The following is a 16659-nucleotide window of genomic DNA, read 5'->3' as shown; positions in this document are numbered from 1 at the left end:
TTCCAAAGAACCAACAATCAAAGCTTTTGAGCTCACTTCAAGCCCACCAATGCTGGCTTGAATTAAAGTTCCCAGCATGACACCAGGCTGTGCCCTTCAAGCACTCTCTGTCCCAAGAGCTTCTCCTGCTGTTCCACAATCAACAAAACAAGTTTTTACCCTCAAGGCTTTGTAGGCCCATAAAACTTGGACCCATCTACAGAATTCACTTGCCCTCCATATAATGAGCCACTTTCACACATTGATACTACCCTCGCATCCCTTCCCACAGTGCCCACATGGGCCACTGGAAACTATTCCTGTCCACCACCAGTTCCTCTGGCAGAGGAAGAACCTACAGATGCTGCTTCTTAGCTGAGACACATATCATACATATATTCTCAAGAAAATAATTGCCCCCATCATATAAGTCTGAGGACTGTCACTCCTCCAGTTACCTTGGCCGGTTTTTGTCCAATTTACACAAGGAGATATGTACAATTTGGTCTGAAGGCACCACTGAACATGACACTGGATGTTTCTCTTTCAGAGAAGCTCATTGCCCATTAAACATTTCCTCCCGTTGATTCCCTGTGAGGCTGAGACGGGAAACTGGGAGGTTTCTGCCTGGTTGTGTGGTTGATGATGCATCCTGTGAGGGACTCCATGGGACTTTTACTGCCATCAGTAACACTGGAAGTGGTGAGTTCATGCAGTGCCCCAGGCCAACATTTCACTCCATCAGAGGCCAGCTATTGCTTGGTATTTTCAGTTTCTCAAGGTCAGGTAAATCACCAGTCTTCCACTGCCAGCAGGAGACCCCTCCTCTCCACACCCCTGATGGTCCTTCAGTGAGCCTTCATCACTTCACCGCCCACCCCATCCAAACCTTGCTGAGCAGGCTCTGCTGCACCACGCACCACAAGAGGAGCTCATCAAAGCAGCCTTTTAATTGCTAGAGTAACAACATGGATGTACAAAAATGCCAGAGAAATTTGCATGACTAATTAAATAATTAAACACAGCCTGACAACTGAGGAACACAATCACGCATCTGAAAATCAAAACCACCTCTTAAGCACTGGAAGAAAGAAGGGATTCACTGCCCTGCATGTCCTGTCAACAAGAATTGCTGATGGGTTGTGCTTTTTTGATTAGAGACCAAGCAGAACCAACAGCACCCCCATTCTCTGATGAAGCCTTTGATCTCTGTCCAAAGAGTTGCTGAATCCTGAGCTCAAGCAAGCGGCTGCAGTGGAAAAGCAGCACTGAATCTGACCATGCTGCTGATGCTGCTGTAGCAGGGACTGAGTGCTGCAGGCAGTTCTGTGAAGACCTCTGGGTAAGGTCTGCTAGCCCAGCCTTCCAGCGCTGGAGAGGCTGCAAACCATGATGCTGGTCAGCCTTGGAGTGCTGGGAACCTGGTCTGGGAAAGGTCACACTTGTGTCTCAGCTCCCACATGCCTCTCAAACTTAACCCCAGCCTTCAGCAAAAAGCCAATCTCACTCCCTCCAGCCACATGTATCAGACCCAAAGGGTTAAAAAGTGTTGCTTTCCAGCAAGGAGAATGCAAACTATCCCACCTCCTTGCTTTTTCCAGCAAACGTATAAAACCCATTTACAATATGAATATGGAGATGGTCAGAATTTCATGGCCTAAAGGTGAATTTGAAAAGATTAATCCTCTATTACAATTCAAGCTTTGATTTCGTAACCTCAGAGAGCAGATTCCCTAAGACTCTACTGGGCTGTGGCAGGATGCCTGAGTTGACAACACTGTGACCTGACAGAAGCCAGAATCTGACATACTTTAATTCTTCAAGAAAAAAACAGCATCAACATGGGTTTGAGGAAGGAGGAAGATGAGATGGGAAATCCAGCCCTAATGGAAAGGCCTGGGATGTTGCCAATATTTTACATTCTTCGTGACACAGTTTGCTGCTGGCTCCATTGCCTGATGTGATTAGTCCAAGAAAAAATTGGCCACCGCGTTCCCATCCCAGTGCTGTCCAGATGGTTCTTGCCTCCCTCTCTGCCCACAGCCAGAATCCCTGCAGTCACCAGAAGCGCTGCAAGCCCCCAGGGACCCATCCAGGAAGTGCATTATTCCTTTCCCTTGCATTTGGTGATATTATCTGGAAAAGCACTGGCACGATTTCAGTCCAGATCTTATTGACACGGAGACCAAGGGGGGAAAAAACATTCCTAGAGGAAATGAGAAGGTCTAACATGTAGTTTAGTTCCAGAATAGACCTCCTAAATGCTTGCACATCACAGCACAGCCTATCTAGCCACTTAAAGAGCAAAGAAATTCCTCCCCATCCCCAGCTCCTCACAAACCTGGCACCAGGTTCATAGAAACTTTTTTCTGAGTCAACATGGTCAAACTAGTGTAAAGCCTCTGCACAACCAACCTTGCATATGTTTCCACCATGGTTATGCAAAGTGATTAGTGATAAACCTATAAAAATCTGGGGTGTGAACCAAAATAGTTGGATGAGCCCATCCTTGGGCTGCACTGGAGCAGCTGTACTGTGCACACCAAATGCAGAGCAGCTCATTACCATTGAAAGCTGAGAACCAAACCACAAAACCACACTGATTTCTCCCAAACCGTCTTCCCTGGGCTGGCTGAGGAATGCCAAGTGCCAGCGCTGAGCCCACTGTGCTGCTCTGGGGACTGGAGTTTCCATGGACAGGATGATCCAAAGCAAGAATAGATCCTCCAAATGGCAGCACTGCTATAAACAGGGACGCTGTCTTGGCTTGCCTCTTTGCTAGCTGTACAAATAATTTCTGGGCAGCAGAAGCGTAATAGACAAGAAGCACATGAGAGGATATATTTCTCTAATTTACTCAAGTCACTGAGATGCACCAGGGCAATTTTTAAAAACTGCTCACCGCTTGGGAGGTTAAACTCTGTAAGTTTCTAAAAAAATTATTATTTCTAGCTGTAATTACAAATCTGAGTAAGAGACTATCTAGAAAAGCAGATCCATTTAGCCTCTGTAGCAGAAGTGTATTGGGGACTCAGAGCACATACTGGGGACCCAGAGGAACCGTGCTACTGTATTATCCATAATTCAGACTTTCCCCAGATATCCAAGCTCACAAGTCAAAAAATGCAAAAAAAGCATCCAGAATCCAGCCCAGAGAAACAAATTTCCTTCATCTGTACAGCCTGGCACAACAAGAATTCTTGTTTGCTGAATACTTGTGAAAAACAGTGCTCATTTTTTGTGTCTCTGAGAAATTTCATTAATTTGGCCTCAGAAGTCCATGTTGCAAAAAGCAGGACCCTTTCAGGCAGCCAGAATTCCCTGACACAGGCTCAAGCAATACCCTGAGTTCAGCCTTTATTACATCATTTTTTTGATTTGCAAAGCTGGTAAACACAGACCCATCTCCAAGCTCCTGCATAGCTTAACCATTTGTCATATCAGTAATGTGGGAGCTGGGATGGGCTAAGGGTACAGGGACACGTAGAGAAGAGTTACAGCCACAAAGGTGATGACTGTTATGTTAACAATTAGCATCTGTTGCCATTAGAGCTTGTAAGGCAGATACAAGCAGGGAGGAAAATGCTGTGCCAGCATCTCCATTGGGTTTGCAGCTGGTCAGTGGGACTCTCCAGCTTCCCACCACCTGCAGGGAATAGTGAAAGCTCTTGGAGCCATTGAAAATTGTAAGTTCAGAGCAGGGCCTGCACATCTGGCAACAGAAGGTCCATCCTTTTCCTTGCCAAATGAATCCCAGAGACTTTGCTTAGACCTTTTGCACAAACCTGTTTTGGACAAGAGAGAAAAAGACCACACCACAATGAAACCTCATGTTTCTTGTACTGGAAAAGCCCTTTATTCCCAAAGCACAGAGCTAAACACAGCCTGTACTGGCTCCTGAAGTAAACCTCCCTCAGTTGATTCATCAAGTGATGAAGCACACTTGCTGCCTGAGGGATTTCCAGCACTGGAAGTTACTCACCCCGCCTGCGAGATGGACTCCACGACACAGCTGTGCTCCTGCCACTTCAGGGGATGGTGTTTTTCCCCTGCACCTTGAAAAACTCTGTCCTGCCACCACCTCACACAGCTCAGGAGCTGAGCTGGGCAGAGGTTTTTGCAGGGGCCCAGGTACATGCTAGCCACATCACCCTGCTGTCTGACTAAACAGAGATGAGTAGCAACACTCCTGTAATGGCCCTCTCTGGTGTTTCAACAAACACATAATGAATATCTCACTGACTCTTGGAAAAAATGCTCTGGAGTCACCTTCACTAACTGCAATCTTTTTCCATCTTGGTGGTCCCCTGACAACCAGGATTGCAGCTCCAGCTGTGAAGGTGCTGTTCCCCTGCAGCCAGCCCTGTCCCCACCACCTCTTCCCTCTGCCAGCGGAGCAGCGCCAGGCGGGAGGTTTGCAGAGAAACCAGGAGTTCCAAAGCGTAATCCCGAACAGATGGCAGCTGTAGCCGTGCAGCCTCAGAAGGGCACTTTTAAAAGTAAATAGCAACAAATGTTTTGGTGTGTAATGCGTTGAAATCTTGATCTCACACAGAGCTTATTTTCTTTTTTTTCCTCTCCCAGCAGTGGCAAATGGCTGAGGACAAATGCTGCTGAAAAGAATGAAGAAAGAAAAAACCTCAATCAATTAAATGTTTTAGAAACAATTGTGTTTCAAAATCAACAAGAAGAATTCATGAAAATCAATCCTAATTCAAGAGGGCTGTACTGATTTGTTCATCTTTCCCTTTCCCTGCCTAAGCAACCAAAGCAATAAAAATGATAGCTCCATCTCAGGCAAGGAAGCAATTGAAACTTCAAAAACGTTCAACATCAGCTGATGAAGCTTGATGCAGTCTCCATGGCCTGAAAGCTAAATATTCTGCAAGAGAAGCAATGTACCAGGCAGATGAGTGGGAGTTTCAGATAACTCCTACCCCTTCAGCTTGTTTCTCTCAATAAAGCCAAGCAAACCAAGGTAAGACTGTCCTGTCACAGGGGAAAAGCAAAACTGTATCAGCAAAGGCACTGCACAGACAGGAGCTGCCTCAGTTGCTCTTCACCAGTAGGAAACAACTGCTCTCCTCTCATATGGTGCCCACTCAGGGCCACCACCACAGGGACATCAACAGGGCAAATCTGGCAAAAAAAATTAGGACTTGGCAATGCACATCCTGATGCGCCTTCCTGAAATGCTACAGCCACTGGGACACAGGCAGCGTGCCACAAACCTGAAGCTCTTCATCTCATCATACCAAGTGGTCCCAGAAAAAACACGTCTTGAGAAACCCAAAGAGGAAGGATTGGGCACCTCCTGCTCCCTAGATCTGGCGCCAAAGTAGTGTCACATGAAAAAAGCATTTTTCAGGCTGTCACACTGGCATGGAGGGTGTCTGGGGGATCACTACCAGGTGTGTTGATATTGCCCCAAATAATGACAATTTTTCCAGAATCTCCCACTCAAACATAGTGTGGGGGAACACATCCCCCTGCCAGGATCTGCCCTGCTCTAAGCTGAAGTCATGTAAGCATAATTCTTGCAGCACCCAGCCTTGTGCAAATAAACAGTGTCCAACCACCTTCAGAGAGCTTCCTGGCAGTGCAGAGAGCAAGCAAACCCAGAGCAGGGCACTCGTATCCACAGGCTCACATCATCTCACCTTGGCACCACCAACAGTAACTACTGAGTTTTGTCTTGAGACAAGCAAACACAGACTCAAGTGTGGGTTTAAAGGTATTTGGAAGATAAAAGCTTCCTAGTTAGCAAGGACACGCTCCCAAAGGAGGGTTTCTCTTTAACAGGCACCGACAGCACCCTGTGTCATTGCAAGGCAAGATCTGAAATAGTTACTCACAGAGGAGATTGTTTATCTGTGACTCACAGACATCTTCCCAGCTACCCCCATGCTCTCTAAAAGGGAGCAGGAGTTTGAGCAAGAAAAAAAACTGGGAATAGCAGTGTGGAATGAAATGAGGAAAGACAGTTAAGAGAGAAGGAGAAAAAATCTGGAGACAAAACATCACAGGAAGAAAAGAGGAAATGTAAAATATGGTCTGGAGAAGGATCTCAGACACCTGAGATTTTTACAGGTTCAGATCTTCTTCAGATAAGGTTTTATCACTTCTTTCTATAAAGTAAGGAATTTTGTTAGACTTCCATCTGCCCCATACAATCCCAAAAGTTGTTCAGACACACTCCATCATTCTTCCTATGTGTCTAGTGGAACCAGATGGAGATTTTAGGAGGGAGACAGTAGGGACCTACATGTCCTGCTATGGTCATAACCCAAGGAACTTAGATACCACTTGATAACTCTGTATATACTTAAGGATTCAGTGCCCTGTTCTTCTGTTCCCTGCAATGCTCCCTGTTACTGCAACTTGAGCAAATGCTTGAAGACTTGGGATGTATTTCTCCATAGCACTGCAAAAGAAATTGTGAAAATGATTTTCAGAGAAAAGAGCAGCCCCTTTTGAGATGGCATCCAGGATTTGGGGTTCTCTTTGTGATCCCCTGGTAGTAATGCACAGCCTAATTTCCATTTTGTCTTATATTCCACAGGAAAACACACTGCAGTTTCACTGCAGAGACCAGGACCCAAGAGTAAGACATGGGGCTGAAGTTCCTACAAGGAAAGAGAAAAACAGGCAGAGATTTGTGCTTTACCAGCCCCTGCCTTGGACCAGCCCAGCAACACAAGCATGTGTTTGCGCTGCTGTTCAGTGCTGCCATCACCCAGCAACCACGGAAGCCACTTGCTCATCACAGAAGGCTCAGGATGGTGACCAACTATCCCATGGCAGGGTGGCCTCCTGGGCTGCTCCTGGAGTGGTGTGATCAAGGGGTGCATCACTGTGCAGCCTCACCATGACTTGGTCATTCCCAAAATCCTCTGGCTCGCCTGGGCACACAGGAATGGAGGGTGAGCCCAGCAACCCACTCACCCAGCAGCACAGCCACACTGAAAGCAGATTTTTCTTTCCTCAAATATATCCATTATAGCTCTTCATTTAGCTGGGATTCACTGAGACTCATTTGCTGTAGACTTGGTTAAGAGATTAAAACTGTATTTATTCCTGAGCCAGCCAGCCAGTATGACCCATTTGCTATAATGGATAGAGGAAATACATGACCTCACTACTTTTTTATGTCAAAACTGCCCAGGATATATCCTCAGTTCCTTCCTGAGCTTTGGTTTGATTATTTTGTAATCATATGCTAAGGTAGACAGGGCTGATGGGGGGGGGGGGGAGGGGCACATTTTATTTGCTTGATAACACTTGTGGTGCTGAGCTGCCAGAGACCCCTCCTGAACCATCCTCCTCCTGCCAGGAGTACAGGTCCATTCCCGTACGTGCCTCTGGTGTTCAGCTCGTGCAGGTCAGGGCTGTCCTGGGACAGAAGAGATCTACGGCTGTCACATGAACCTCCAAACCCTCTACAACCACTGATTATCATCAGGAAGAAAAAATAACTGCTAAGACCCTTACTTTCTGCTGTAGAGAAAACACATTTTAATTCTACCTTGGAATCAGCCTGTTGAAGGCAATGGACTTACATACAGCCAGAATTTTCTCTCTTCCAAACAACTTCCAGCTTTGCATACAGGTTAAATCCTACCACATTCATCTTCAGTACTTAAAAAACCCTTCCCACTGACCTGTTTTGTTCTTCATATCAAGCAAAGAAAAGGAGAGAGGGTAGAAAGAAATATCATTCTTATATGTATGCTAATGGATTATCTACCTTTTCCAAAGATTTTTTAAAAAATCATGAGGATATTAATAACTTATATTTACATATCTGTTCATCCCAAAAAAGAACAACTATAGCCAATAGCTATAGCAATATAGCCAAACTATAGGACTACCTGCTGAAAGGTGGAAGAGGACAGGTGGTTAATAATTTAATGTAATTGTTTTCCAGCAGTAAAGGAGGTGAAGATAATACAACATTTCATGAATTCAACAAAGCAAGAGCCAGCCAGCTTAATATCCACATGAACTATTGATGCAGGTTGCCAGAGATCCCACCCCAGCACCCAAATCTCCTGGACACAATTCTGTTAGGAGATCAGGGAACTCATGCAGTGCATTTGAAAAAACCCTTCTTCAGCCACAGAATAAGCATTTTCAGCCAATTTTCAGATCTTCTGGCCCAGGCAACAGTCAAATATATCTCAGACAAGTTGGACTACTACAGAAATTGAATTCTTCATGCTGTTACAATGCATTTTTCAACATCTTAGTCATTAATGTAGAACTCTCTTGAGCTGGCCAGACGCTTGGTTTCTGACATCACTGAAATCACGGGGAGTTTCACTGCTGCCTGGTGAAACCCAGAGAAACAGCCAACAGCAGCTCCTAGGGACACATCCCCCCTCTTGGTAAGTTTTACGATACTTGGTGGCCACAGCCACACTCAGTAGGTAAGAATGGCCACACCATGGCAGACTGATGAGCTGCCCAGCCTCCCTGACTCTCTCCAAGGCTGGTGGAGGCTGCGCTAGGAGGGATACGAGCACAGCAGCCTCTCCTCCTGCACTCATGCTCCTGACAGTCTGTCACCCGGGGACAGCTTTAGCCAGAGGCAGTAATTTTCTGTATTTAATAACCTTTGATGGATCTTTTCTACAGGACTTTTTTCTTCTGCTTTTTGAACCTGGATCAGGTTTAGCATCCAGCCAATATTTTGATATTGAGTGCACTGATACTCCAAATACGGAGCTTCAGGTACTGTTTCATTCTTGCCTGAGATGTCATTTCCCCCAACATGACCTTCTCAGAATACCACTGCCTGTTTTGCACGTGCAGAATTTGTTCTCCCACATCCCCTCCCTATGAAAGCAAGTCCTTGTCTCAGGGCATTGTGAGGGATACTCGCGAAGGTTAGCTTCAGCCAAGGACAGCCAGTCTGTGGGCTCTCTTCAAAATCAGAGGTGAGAGATGATTCCTGTTATTCATCCTCCAGAGGAGTGTCTCTTTTCCTCCACTGATTACAGCCTCTGTCAGCTAAAGCCAGCCTTTGTGAATCACATCAGTACTTAGAATCAGGAAGCACTGCATAACATTGAAACAACACTTGGTAGAGCTGATGCTTCTTTTAAATATTTTAATAGATATTTCTAATAGAAAAGCAATGATAATTCTGTTTTAAAAAATCGAGAGGTTTCTGCAGAGAAAAAGTGCAGGAGTTGTAGGTAACTAATGGTATATTTGCACTTGGAGTTAGCTTCTGAGAGCTGTGAATCTTATAAGTATACACTGATATTTTCAGGGACTGAATTAGCATTCCTCAATAAGATCACTCATCAGGACTACTTGTGTGAATGAGAGCTGCAAGGTTTCTGGATAGCATTTATACAAAACCAGGAATGTTCCTGAAGTGCTGTAAATGGAGCCACTTTAATTGTCTATCCAAGTCTTGCATCTGATGACAGTAGCTGAATGAAATGACACTTGTGTGCAATCAGTAGCATGTCTGAGCTTGAATGCGCAATGCAGAAGGTTAAGCTCAGTTTCACCAAGACCAAGCAATGACTGATTTTCCTACACAAAGTAATCAAGACTTTGACTCTAACCAGCACTCCTGGATTGTGGCTGGAACAATTTAATTCCTACTAAATCATCACCTTTGATGTTGTGGAAACAGAAGTAGTAAAGGGCTGACGGATCCTTGTCGTCATTAAGCTCCAAGCCAAGGTCAGCTACCCTGTCTCATTTTTGGCACCATTTCACCCTTCCCTGAAGGGCAACATCGCATGGCTTCAGTTTTGTGGCTTTTCAAGGTTACTGGTGCACCTGCTGAATCAGCCATGCTATTATATACTTCCTACTGTGGAATGTGGATAGATGTCAGCTTCTTCCCCACTTACAGTTCTGTTCCATTTAGGTTCTTCCATCACCATAGAAGTAGAAATATCTGCACTACCATACAAGTAGAAATTGGATCAGATGAAGGGGCAGAAAACAGCCCATCATTATGTAAACCTAAACCTAACAGTGAAAAGACCCATGAGGGAAACTGTACTGATTTCCTCTCAATGACCAGCAGCAAAAGAGTTAATCACTTCACTTACGATTTTTTTTGTAGGCCTACAAGCCTTTTAGCCACCATGTGTCCCTGAACCACTAGAAAATGGAAAACATTGACACTGCAAAGACTCCTTAGAGCTGGGAGTTGAAAGTCATTACAGAAAAGAGAGAGAAGCTCACACTACATCAAGGGTTATTGACAAGTTCTTTCTCACTTTGAGAAACCATAACTTGGGGCTCTCCAATGATTTAGGTAATCTCCTATTTCAGGCCACACAATAAACGTCTTCTTAAAATAAGCAGTAGAAGCCTTTAATTTTATATTAAAAAGACTTTATTGGGCAGAAACTGATGTGGATCCTCAGGAAATCGTTGGTTTGATGCACAGTACTGAGCAGTGCTTTCATTCAGCTGCTGTCTTCTGGGACTGGTAGACAGCCCAGCCCCAGGACCTCCTCCAGCCCTGGCACACGCAGTTCTCAGCTTCCTCTGCAGATCTTCTCTCTGGCATTTGTTACTTTCCCCAGAATACATCCTGTTCTCCTCTCTGTGGCATGACAGACCTGAACAGAAAACTTTCTAAGGTTAGTTCCAAGTACTTTGAAGACAGGCTGTTGTATCTCTCTGCCATGCAAATGTGTTAACCCCATGAGCCATAGCCCAAAAACTTTACCCAGTTCCAAGACAGGAGCTGGTGACTCCAGTCAGTGACTCCCAGGTACTGTAGTTATCATCGTCCACCCAGAGAGGCATGAAAAACTAACAACAGAAGTAGCTTTTTCAGCATTTCTCTAGACTCCATCAGGCTGTCCAAATTACTTCTTGACACCAATTATACTTATTGACAGGTCACTTTTTTTTTTTTACTCTTGGTGTCTCATTCTTTTTTTATAGCCAATTTTCTACACAATAAATCCACCCCAGACCATCTCTTCCCTTAATACTCATCTTTACTTCTCTAAATCGCTAGTCAAATTCTAAGGTGCTACTTCATTTGATTTGCTGGAGTAGAACATATTTGTGGGGTATGGAGTAAGAGTGAAGTACGGATATCTGCAATTTAACCCAGTATCTGTGCATTTAATTAATCCTTCCTGCATCAACCATTTAACCTTTATGGGCGTTCTTATTGCCTCTCATTGTATTGATTTCTGTCCATTTCTCCAATTTAGTGAGATCATGCAGTATTTTAAACCTGTCTTCCACTGCATAACTAGGTTTAGCTGGTGGGTAATTGACATCAATTTAAAGAATGAAAAATTAAGCTGAATATCCGGGGAAAACTTCCTAATGGTGAGATCTGCTAGAATGCATCGCTATCTCTCCGTGGGATTGGTGGCCGTTCCATTAGCACGTACATTAAAACTGTACTGAAGGAATATAAGATTATAGATTGGACAGAACAATCCCGAAGCAGCAGGGGAAAGACAAGCTGCAAAGCTCTGCAGCTTTCCTCCTACAGTCACATCATTCTGGGCTTGCCCCACTCCCTCCTCATCCCACCCACCAGTTCTCTGAGGATGTGCTGATCCCGCAATATCAACTAATTACGGGGATGGATCCAATGTGGTATTCCCTCCAATACTATTGCAACCTCAGTTGTGGTGGTGGGAGTGTCATGGTAGCTATGAGACTTTTTCAAAGTCCACAGAATAGTTTTCTCACCCCTCTTTACTACCTCCTGGCTATGGGAACAAACTTTTCAGTAAGATCTGTTGCCATAAGAAAAGGAGTAATGGTTATACACCAGAAGAGGGTAGATTTAAATTAGATATAAGGAAGAAATCTTTGATTTTGAAGGGGGTGAGACATTGTAGGTTCCCAGAGAGGTGGTGAATGCTCCATTCCTGGAAACATTCAAGGCAAGACTGGGGAAGGCTCTGAGCAACACAGTCTAGTTGAAATTGTCCCTGCTCACTGAGGAGGGGTTGGACTAGATGGCTTTGAAAGGTCCCTTCCACTCCAAACATTCTGCGATTCTAGGAAGAAAGCCAGAGCACTCTACAAACCCTTGAGCTGGGTAGCAGAGCCCAGGATGGTGATGTGCTGGAGGGCTCATCTCTCCCCAGTCTGGAAGTCCCCAGAACAGGACAAGACACGCGAGATCATAAAGTTGTCATTTACCCCGCAACATCACTTTGGCACAGTCTTTTTCAAAGGCATCCATCAGTCCTGTTACCACCCTTCACTTCTTAAAGAAGACTATCTGATTAACTTTTCTAGCACAATGGTTAAAACTGATTGCAGAAAGGAGCTGGGTTTTGCTGAGGCACAGATCAGATACAGGAGAATAAAGACTTCAGTTTAAAATACACTGCTGACTCTTAGGTTCGGAAGAGAGAGCAGAAACAAGTATGTTCTTTATGCACCTTGATGAAATAGTTTAACTGCAGGAACAGCCAGAAAGTTCTTCCTCTCCACCTTTAATGGAGAGGTTCTCTCATTTACAAGGGGAAAAAAAAGAAGCCTATTTTCATCTGAAGTTGTTACTACCAGCAACCACTTTTTATTAAAAGAGGACTTCTGTCAGCTCTTGAAAAAGGGAAACATCTTTTTCAGCAACAAAACCCTATATATTTATCTCAAAAGCCAAGTAGGCTGGAATGCATTTTGTTTGGTGGAGGAGGTAGTCTTTTTTCTTTCAGGTTCTTGAAATTCATCTGCCATGAATAAGCAGATTTTTTTAAAAAATGAAATTTCCCTCTAAGAAAATTTCAAAAGAAACATTTCCTACAGCTCTGCTCAGTTAGCAGCAGCAAAAAAAATGGCTCAGAAATAGTTCAATTTCACAGCTGCTCCCCTGAATTTTTCTGAGAGCTAAGAGAGTAAGGAAAAAACTTGGCAATTTCTGATTTTCCCTTAAGAAAGAAATTAGCAGATTATTGTGTAGGAATGGGGATGTTCATGGGACAAAGGGCTGAGTGCAGACTCCACACTGGTCAAGAAGAAGAGAAATAATTTTCTCCATGGCAGGAAGCTTGGGCTACAAATTTGTCAGATAACGAATAGCCAGAGGCTGATACGAAAGACTAATTCTCTTAGTAAAGCCCTTGGAGAGTTTCCCAATATGAGTCCAAGGCTGGCAAGCTGTTGGAGGAGACGGGAAGAAAATGCAGCCATCTCATGAGGACACCGTCTTTGGATTTCTTCATTGTGTTTTTCCTATACAGCACTCTTCATAATTCCCTCTGGCTAGAACCATTGAAATGAAACTTATTGATTGAAATTCTGATCTTATTGATTTTACACATGAGATTTGTGTGAATATGAAAGAGCAGGAACTGCTCTATAGCCGCACCCATCTCCATTTATTCCCTGCTGAACACATGCTGTAGGCTTGCTTGTCCATCTCAGCTCCCTGAGCTTCCAGAAATAAATTACCCAAAATTCAAATATACCGCATCTATTAGCTCACAAATGTGTGGTAAATATTACTGGTCCTTGAATAGACTGAGTTACCTTTTACTTTCTTTTGTCTGCTCTCCTTTCATATCCCCTCTTTACCTCGTTAACCGCATGTCCTGTTTTTCCCTTTCATTTCAGAGGTGAGGAGGGAAAATGGGAAGAACATGTTCTGAGAGGAAGAAGGGATGGGAAACTGGGAGGAGATGATGGTTGCCTGGAAGGAAGAACATGACAGCTTAAAATGCTCTAAGTGCTATTAGAAATGGTATTTCTACCCCTAAAGAAAGGGTCTTGGCTGTGGGAACTGGTGAACTCAGGACAGCAGGTAAAATGATCACAGGGGGCAGCGATCAGAGGTTCCAAGTGGAAAACCAACACAGTATAAGCACATGGTCACCCACACCCAACAGCAGGAACAGCAGCCCCCTGCCTTCCCCGAGCTTTGTGGGGCAGTCCTGCATTTCCTGCCCACAGCACAGGGATGTTCCTGTCAAGCCTCCTGTAGTTGGGTGCTTTTTGGCAGAGAGGTGGAGTGGCTTTTAGAGGCAAAATCCGCAGCCTCAGCATTCACATCTACTTCCGAACAACCAAACCTCCCTTTGCAGATTTCTTGTTTACTGAAATGGTGAGTGTCCTTTCCACGGATCAGGTAGCAATCCTTTATTATCTTCATTTTAGTTTGATGCATTTTACTTCGCTGTGCTCAACACTTCCTTCTTTCCTCTCTAGATCTTTTTATAGCTAGATTATCAATCATACATATCAATCAATGTTATGGATTAAAGTTGAGTATATTGTGACTTGTCTGGGCCTGTAGGAAAGCATTTTAAACAAAGTTCTATTTATTTTATTTTCCCCACTGACATTTGTTTTCTTCTCTCTTTTCCAACCTTCTGAAATGGCAAAGCCTGCCAGGAAAATTGTGGGATTTTAACTCACTAGAATTCTTAAATCACTGTTAGATGTCATGGAATGGTTATGAAAAGAAGGCAGGTCATCTGGTGAGATCTGTGACCACACTGCAACACAAAAACCCAAACCATCTGTTAATTACGCTGATGGAAAACATAATCCAACATGGTGGTGAAACCTGATGCTTTGCATCGAGCATGTAAACGATTCATGTTGCAAGTGTTGATCAAAGAGCTCCCAAAGGGCTCCTCCTCGCAGGTCAGGTCACAAACAGGGCACTGTGGAGCAGGGGCAGGCACAGGGTGTGGGTGCAGCAGCTGTGGGGAACCCTCAAGGCACGTGGGGAGCCAGGGCCTCCACAGCGCATGGGGCAGGGCCCAGGGGAGCCGAGTGCCCACGTCCACACACTGCTGTCCCATCCCCAAGCACTGAGGCGCTCAACCCTGCTCTGCTGGCCCAGACCACAGAATCAAGGAATGTCCTGAGTTGGATGGGACCCACAAGGAACATCGAGCCCAGCTCCTGGCCCTGAACAGGACATCCTTGAGAGTCACACCACGAGCCGGAGAGCCTTGACGAAATGCTTCTTGAACTCTGTCAGGCTTAGTGCTGTGATCACTGCCCTGGGCACCCTGTTTCAGTGCTCAAGCACATGATGGGTGAAGAACCTTTTCCTAATATCCAACCTAATTCCCCCGGCACAACTCCAGCCGTTCCCTCGTGTCCTGTCACAGCAAGCAGAGATCGGTGCTGCCCCTCCACTGCCCCTCCTGAGGAAGCTGCAGCCCACGACGAGCTCTGCCCTCAATCTCTTCTCCACGCTGAACAAGCCAAGCGCCCTCAGCCGCTCCTCGTACGGCTTGCCCTCTAGACCCTCCACCAAGGCAGACCCCAGCTCTGAGTCACTGGGAAAAGGAGACAGCAGCCCGAGCCACGGCCTCTCCCGTCTGGGGACAGGCGCCAGAGCCCGGGGCAAGGGACGGGCACCGGGACCGCGACCTCCATCCGTGCCGTGTGGCGGTACCCTGCCGCAGGCAGCGGGAGCGGGCCGGGGGCCGGGTGGGGCCGCCCCGAGCATGCGCGAGCCGCGCGCGTCACGGGCGCGGGCGAGGCCGGCGGGAGCGCGCAGCTCGGCGCGCCCCCGCGCTCCCTCCTCCCGCCCGCCCGCCCGCCCGCCGCCGCTCCCGCGCCTCCATTCGGCTCCGCCGCCGCCCGCCGAGGAGGGGACAGCGACAGCCGGGAGCACGGGAGAGGGACGGACCCTCCCCTGCCGCCAACCCGCTTCCTCCTCCTTCTCCTCCACCTCCTCCCCCGCCTCCGCCTCCCGGCCGGGAAGAGCTCGCCGTGCCCGCAGCAGCCCCGCTGGATGCACTGAGCGCTCGGGCGCGGGGAGAGAGGGGCAGGAGGGAGCCGGGAGCCCCGCCGCGGAGGCGCTGCGCTACCCGGAGCCTCACGGCCATTTGCTGTAATTCTTTTATTGCCCCCCGGCCGCCTCCTCCTCTCTGCCCGCGGGAGCCAGCCGAGGCGGCGGGGGCTGCATCCCCCCTCCCCCCCTTTTTTTTTTTTAATTTTTTTTTAAAATTTTCATCGCCGCCATGGGATGTACCCTGAGTGCTGAGGAAAGAGCCGCCCTGGAGCGGAGCAAGGCCATCGAGAAGAACCTGAAGGAGGACGGGATCAGCGCGGCCAAAGACGTGAAACTCCTCCTGCTCGGTGAGAACCCGCCGGTCGCCCCCCATTGCCCCCCTCCTCCTCCTCCTTCCCCGCGCTTATCCCACCTCATCTCTTTTCCAACAGGAGCCGGAGAGTCGGGAAAAAGCACCATCGTGAAGCAAATGAAGTAAGTCCCGCAGCTGGGGGGGCGAGCGAGCGGCGGTGCGGGGCGGGAGAGCGGGGCGGGGGCTCGCGGAGGTGAGCGAGGGCCGCGGGCGCCATGTTTACCTGAGGGGACCGCGCAGGCACAGCGCGGCGGGGCCGCCGCCGCTCCCGGCGCTGTCCAGGGCCCGCTGGTGCTGAAGCGTCGCCCCGCGGCCTCGCCCCCGGCGGCGGTGGGGGGAGGCCGGCAGCCCACCTTCCCCCTCCGCGCAGATGTCCCCGTGAAGCGAACCGCTGTCAGTTAAGCTTAATGTCGGGGTGTTATCTGCCGGCTCTGCGGATTTAAACCAAGGCTCCCTATCACTGAAAGCCCCTTTTATTGAGCTTCTATCTTCTCCTTTTAATTAATGAACGACGAGCTTGGCCGCTCATCTCATTCAAACCTCTCCTGCTCTGGGATCCGGGTCTCCCTATGGTACTCGGCGCCGCTCCTCGCTGGGGCTTCCCACACCC

General features: G+C 47.0%; 1 protein-coding gene and 1 long non-coding RNA gene across 3 annotated transcripts in view; one reads left to right on the top strand and one right to left on the bottom strand.

The window, feature by feature from the left end:
- Nucleotides 1-2818: 2818 nt before the first annotated feature.
- Nucleotides 2819-16256, bottom strand: LOC116449719. Its single transcript, XR_004242504.1, has 2 exons — nucleotides 16110-16256; nucleotides 2819-4589 (listed from the first exon to the last, which is right to left on the bottom strand). It is a non-coding gene; the product is annotated as an uncharacterized LOC116449719 (long non-coding RNA).
- The window catches only part of GNAO1 (G protein subunit alpha o1), a 145895-nt gene continuing 144733 nt past the window's right edge, over nucleotides 15498-16659 (top strand). The window contains exons 1-2 of one of the 2 annotated variants that reach the window (XM_032121479.1): nucleotides 15498-16044; nucleotides 16129-16171. In XM_032121479.1, the coding sequence (XP_031977370.1) occupies nucleotides 15927-16044; nucleotides 16129-16171 (161 nt within the window). In that variant the 5' untranslated portion in view covers nucleotides 15498-15926. The remainder of the gene's footprint in view (nucleotides 16045-16128; nucleotides 16172-16659) is intronic. The other variant, XM_032121478.1, reaches the window with a different exon arrangement.

The sequence above is a fragment of the Corvus moneduloides genome, chromosome 12 (assembly GCF_009650955.1).
Source record: "Corvus moneduloides isolate bCorMon1 chromosome 12, bCorMon1.pri, whole genome shotgun sequence".
Lineage (NCBI taxonomy): Eukaryota > Metazoa > Chordata > Aves > Passeriformes > Corvidae > Corvus > Corvus moneduloides.
This window is presented reverse-complemented; position numbering and strand designations above follow the sequence as displayed.